The 6,179-nt window shown below is 51.7% G+C and overlaps 1 protein-coding gene across 1 annotated transcript in view; it reads left to right on the top strand.

Annotated features, from left to right (window-relative positions):
* The window catches only part of LOC104280375 (astrotactin-2-like), a gene marked incomplete at its 5' end in the record, with an annotated part of 9,863 nt that overhangs the window by 2,596 nt on the left and 1,088 nt on the right, over positions 1-6,179 (top strand). The window contains 2 exons of the mRNA XM_009878008.1: positions 13-88; positions 1,264-1,267. Of these exons, the coding sequence (XP_009876310.1) occupies positions 13-88; positions 1,264-1,267 (80 nt within the window). The remainder of the gene's footprint in view (positions 1-12; positions 89-1,263; positions 1,268-6,179) is intronic.

The following is a 6,179-nucleotide window of genomic DNA, read 5'->3' as shown; positions in this document are numbered from 1 at the left end:
TGCTCGTCCGAGTGCAGCACCACTACAACTCCCACTACGAGAAGTTCGGAGACTTCGTCTGGCGCAGTGAGGACGAGCTGGGGCCCAGGTACCTGTCCTTTCCCTTCATCCTCCCCTGCCCTGCTGCCTTCTCCTTGTAGCTGAGAGAAGTCCCCTTTTGCTGTTGACCAAGCTGTCCCACCATCCCCTAGGACCACCAGGGTCTCCCAGCTTATGGGATGTCTAGCAGCTGGCTGGTCTTTGGATGGATGTTTGTGGAACATCTAGCAACCAGCCTGTACCAGGCAGGTGATCCTGCAGATGAGCTGGGTGCGTTGGGAAAGCTGGGGTGGGGGGGTGGCAAAGGGTGTAAATTATGTCTGGGACAGAGTGTTAAACCGGGACCGACTCAGATCCTCTTCATTTGTAAAGCCATGATAGATGAGACCGTGGCTGCCCTAGGGTTCAGTGACACTGATTAATTGCAGGGTGGATGGTCGGAAAGGGTGACTGAGGGAACAAAGTGAAAATGCAGCAGGTACATGTGTGCTGAGTGGGGTGTGCAGTGACAAGCATTGAGTATCAACAGTGCAGAGGCGGCTGTATACCCGGAGGGGTTTGAGGAATACAGGGCAAGTCCATCCCTGTATTGCAGTTTGTGGGTGTCAAATAGCCAGGTAATGAGGAGCAGCGGAATGCCTCCCGCAGATTTTTTGGTAGAGCCCAGAGATGTCAAGGAATGGGATGTGACCTCCTGGATGAGCACCCTCCATAGCAGGATTCTGTACCCAGGACAGGTCCGTTCTGCCATCCTACATTCAGATGAGCCTCCTCTGCACCTGGGCAATATTCCCTGTGGGCAGTCAAGGAGAGGACCACTCGCTTCAGGGGCAGCTTTGGGCACCTGTTATGTCCTCGCATGGTTGGGGACATGTGCGGCAATGCAAACACCCTGCTGCAGGGGCATCATTTGTATGCAAAAACATTTTTGAGCCCCTGGAAGGGCAGAGCTGAGGTGCTAGTGAACAAATTACTACTTCTGTCTGTATTCAGAGCCATCAGAGGGGTGAACAGTTGAGCAATCTATGTGGTACACTTGATTCTTCTAAACAGTATGCCCCACCGACATTTCCTGTTTATTTCTTTATCTATCTGATTTGATGTATATTTATTCTCACAGTGGTATGTGGTTGCTGTACAATCTGTAAATATTTCCAAAATTCCCTTTTCTGCCTTCCCTCTCTCTCCCAAAAGAGTAATTCAGCTTGCTGATGTAGGCACTAGAAAGGTCCTCCTAAATTTGAGCCCTGTGGTGCCCCTGACGCAGTGCAAGGGTGCCTGCGAGTGCACAACACCTCATCTGTTACCCATATACAGCTTTATTCTAGAAATATTTTCTCTTTGCTATACAATTCATGCTCTGAGGAGGGCTGGGAGAGGATTGGTTCTGAGAGTATAAAGAGCAACCTTTCCAGAGGGATTGGGTCTGCAAGCTCCCAGTGTGCAGAGAAGGGGGTGGTAAGACTCTGACTGATCCCAGGTTCCTGAACTACGTTGCATCCCAGGTGCTGGCAGGGTCTGGGCAGTGTCCTGGCAAAGGCCAGCCAGCCCCTTGGGAAACACTCTGCAGGAAATGCTCGGAAGTAGCCCTATGGCCTTGGACATCCTGAGACCTCTTACAGAATACAAGTAGCCTCGACCTGCTTTAAAGCTTTTGGAGTCAGGGTTCATGCAGTGTCCTCATCCAGCATGTGGTTCTCTGAGAGGCTGGAGCACAGGAGGATGGAGGAATGGGGTCCTGCAGTCCATGAACGACTGGAAAAGATCTTCCTTCTCTCCTCCCTGCTCCTATCTGCTTGTTGGACACAGCTGAGGGTGTCTCCATAATACCAGGGTGACAGCTCCTCTCAACAGTTTACACCCCTCCTGGACGTAAATCCAAGCTGACCTGGGGCTTGCCTTCCTCCAGAGATGACCTTGACCAAGGTTTCTTTGGTAGTTCATTAGCCCCTGGCACACAGCCGTTCTCACCCTTCCCATTGCCTTCCTCCTTCTTTGATGACACTGCAGGCTTGTTTGTCCTTTTCAGTTGTTCTCTAAATCCCTCTTCTTACGCATCCCTATTTCCTCTGTTACTTGAGATCCACCACACTTATTGAAGGATGCTATCTAACCTGATACCTGCACCAAGCCGTATTCGCAAGGTGACATTTAAATTGCTCGTATTGCTGTGCTCTGTACCAAGCAACATCTGGAGTCAGTGGTCAATTCGGCTGCTGTCCATCTTCCTCACTGAGCCAGATGAGCTCCGAGCAGCGCTCGTCTGCCCCTGTTCTGTACTTGAGAAATAAATGACTTGCAGCCAAGGGGAAGCAGCTATAAATGCCGCAACAGCCGGTGCCAGGCTCTTGACAGGAGCGAAGCTCTGCCGTCCAGCTTTGCTTCTCAGGGAGCTTGGATAGAAACAGAGGAACTGACGTAGCAGGAGGCGAGTGAGGATTTTGCCAAGGGAGGCCATCCCATAACATGATTTTAATTGACGGACTGTTCTCCGTCCCAGGGGGACATTCATTTTTGTACCTTGAAATGTTTATCAGATGAGCCTCAGCTTCACAGTAAATGTTCGCTCAAAGAACTGAGCGACAAGAGGGAAGTTGATTGCCTCCGTGTAATGAATACATCATACTGAAGTCCTCGTGAGCCCAGTTTCCATGAAAGCCACAGGTTACTGCAAACAGCTGCTTGCGAGAAGACACACTGACAGCCAGATGTCCCAACCAAACCGTTTACATTAAGGAGACGTTAAAAACTTAGCTCATAGGTGGCCCTAAACCAGGACTTGCAGCATCTTGGCACCTGGCTTGCCTCCTCCTGCTAGTCTCCTTTTGCAACAACCACCCCTTTCCTCTTCTCCCCCGTTCCTGTTACAGACACCAAGTGAATCTCACAGAGTTAATTTGTTCCAACAAAACAGAAGAATCTGTCTAAAGCCAGGGAGGGTTTGGTGCTACTGTGCATTCAGACCTTTGGATCTGCACAGCCAGGGTGCTTCCTGACACAGCGACGGGGGTATTTCTCCATTGTTTTCTCGTACTGCATTTTCAGGATAATTCTTTAGATGACTATAAACAGGGTCTGGCTTTTAGGAGACGGGACAAATACTTAAGTTAGAATCTTCCTTCCATGCCTCTTCTTGTGGCTACCGGGGTCAGGATGTGGCATCAGCCCAGGGCTCACAGCCTCTCCTTTGCTGGAACAAATCTCCCAGGCAGGTGGCTGCGACAGCTGCAGAAGATGAAGTGCATCTCCAGAGCAGCTGCCTCCTGGTGCTGAGGGGGAATGCAGTGTACTGATGGAAGGCTGTGATAAGAGGCCATAGAGTCCTGGACTCGTTGTCCTCCTACAAGAGGTCTGACAGACCCAGGTCAGTTCTCAGCAGAATGGAAAAATCTGAATTTATGACAAAATCACCCCATACAGGAACACAGCAGCCAGGCAGTCACCCTCTCCCTGCAGCAGTCCAAGGAATCTCATCCTTCCCTCCAGCCCAGGTATCATTTCTTCTTTGCTTCTTCAGCCTCGTTCATTCTCTTTTAGTACCTTCCTCAGGGAGAGATAGGGCAGAGTTTTGCTGGCTCTGGGTACGTTTTCATGCCATACCAACCATCAAGTTGAGCGATCGCTGTCCCCTGTGCAGCAGGGGGACAAATGTCCCTGTGGGGTGCCCCAGGGCTGGGCAGAGCAAGAGGTGACATGTCTCCTGCTCTTGGGCACGTCCTTGCAGAGCTGGGGCTGGCAAGCAGGGACCTTGGTGCTCTGTCCCCTGCGCAATCACTGCACTGCACTCCCTTGCAGTGGGGCCACTGGATTGTGCACAAATCCTGGGAAACTGCCCCAGTAGCAGACACCCATCCTCCTTCCCTTTCCTGCCCCCCCACCATGCCAGAGGTACCAGAGATGGAAGCAGCCGCTTAGAGCTGTCGCTGGCTTTAAATCCTCCTCTTCATCATTTATGTCTGTGGCTGTGACCTCCTAAATCCTTCACAGACGTGGAGACCAGAATCAATCCCTGCCTGGCGCTGACCTAAAACAACATTCCCTGCAGTGGTCATGCAGCAGACGGGAGGGTACCACTGGCTCATGCCAGCATGGGGGCACCCCCTGTCTGGGCTGTGGGGTGAGGGAGAACAGGGCTGCTTCATCCCTTCGGGGGCCGAGAGCTCGGGATCTGGCCACAAGCAGCCATGAGAGTGACTCCCCCCTTGCTCGCTCCCCTGCTGGCCTCTCCCGGTTCCTGCCCTTTAATAAGGCACTAAATTACCGTTTCTGGCAGGGATGAGGTTGGTCAGCGTTTAGGAAGATTTCATTTCCAGTGTTTGAAAAGGTGGTCGTTCTGACCCGACAGCCTTCCGCGGGGAGCACTTGGGCAATACCCAGGCCTTGATTTATGGTGTTAAATTGGCAGCCCAAGAACTGCTCCTGTAATTTATTACCCAGGCTTCAGCAGAAAGCCTCTCTCTCTTTCTCACCCCTCCCCTCGCCTACTCTGTCTCTTCCTCCTTACTTTTTCAAAGAGGGAACAGCCGACAGGCAAAAGCTAAATCTAACATTTTCACATGACTTCATTATCCTCCTATGATGTAAATGACTCAAAGCAGTGAAACCCATCAAAATTGGGGGTTTGGCACTGGATACCTAAAGCAAGGGGCCTGTTTCCCTTTGGCCTCATCGTCCCCTCTCTCCCTTGACCACGGTGCTGTGTGTTTTCATCATCCTTGTAGAGCCAACCCATCGTGTGCTGCATGCTACCCGTAATCATTGGTTCTTTCCTGGGACTGACTGCACCGAGCACAACTGCAGATGCAGCAGATGCTCCACCAGGAGCACAGCCCCCAGCTCATGAGACATCAGCAGGTCTGGATGGCCTGGCCCCTGGAGTTCTTGCCAACCTTGAGCAGCTCCTCACACACAGGAATGTTTACCCAGATAAGAGGCATGAGTATGTATCAGGAAGCAAGGACAACATGGTGATATTTAGCAAACTCCAGAAGTTCATGGAAGTGTGGTGGAACAAGTAGTGAGAATGAGAAGGTAGAAAAAGCCAAGGGAAATGGAGACAAAGTCAGGTTGTGCAGGAGAGAAGTGAGAGATGGGTGAAGACAGCTGTGAAGGGTAGGAGAGAGGTGATGAGAAGGGAGGAGAGAAAGAGAAGAACTTGGCCAGCAGACATGTAGGTGTGTGCTGGGGAGTTCACTCACGGTGTTGTTGCTGCCAAGTTGTAGTTACTCACCGCTGGGTTTTGTCTCAGGGGCTGGTCACAGGCACTCATCATCCCTCCCCTCTTGCTATGGCTGGGAACCACTCTGGACAACTATTCATGGGTTGCTTGCTTGTCCTTTGGATGGACAACTTCCCCATGTTGGTGCCGTGCTCCGGTCCATGGACACCTGCACGAGCATAGACAAATGGGCTGGGGAAGGGCCACTACTCACTTTTGGTGGTAGAAATGTTTACAATAAATAAGGGTGACCGTGGAGCTATGGCCTTAGAGAGGTGAGAGCTATCCTTTGTGAGGAGGACGGTACTCTGGCTAAATGCCCTCCTCCCAGGCATTGTCAGCTCACATAAAAGTTCATCCTGTGAGCTGACCATGGGTCCTGCGCTCATCAGCCTTCCCTGAAATAAAAGGGAGGATCAACACAGATGTTTAAGAAACAATTTCTGTGTCAATTCTCTCTTCTCTTTCGATGATGTAGGAGATCGGGTGGCTGCTCTGGAGAGTGGCATGAGTAGATTTATTCTGTGATAGCGGGACACAGCTCAGCCCATGACATCATTACTATGTATGTGTGTGTGGAGCTAACGAGGCTCAAATTGCCTAGTCGGGCTTGTCTTTAAGGATTAAATTGATACATGGATACCATCTTGTGTTGTCCAAGCAGGGCCAACCTCCTTGGCTCTTCCCTTCCCCTGGAATGCTGACCCTTGAGCCCCTCACCCCCGGGGAGGAGTGAAGAAGTGTCCCTCATACAGCCTTGGAGAAGACGTGGTTTCCTACAGCCTTCCGTCCAGCCTTCCCACTCCAGCGGGAGAGCTCTGTAGCCGGCTGGGGATGCCGAGATGCCCTCTCACCTCCTGCCGCCGTCTCTGCCCTCTGCTCCGGCGCTGGGGGGGCTCTGGCCAGCCCTTCCCCGGCGTAC

The sequence above is a fragment of the Apaloderma vittatum genome, unplaced genomic scaffold (assembly GCF_000703405.1).
Source record: "Apaloderma vittatum isolate BGI_N311 unplaced genomic scaffold, ASM70340v1 scaffold19650, whole genome shotgun sequence".
In the NCBI taxonomy this organism is placed as follows: domain Eukaryota; kingdom Metazoa; phylum Chordata; class Aves; order Trogoniformes; family Trogonidae; genus Apaloderma; species Apaloderma vittatum.
The sequence above is the reverse complement of the archived record's forward strand: the minus strand, read 5'-3'. Positions and strand labels throughout refer to the sequence as shown.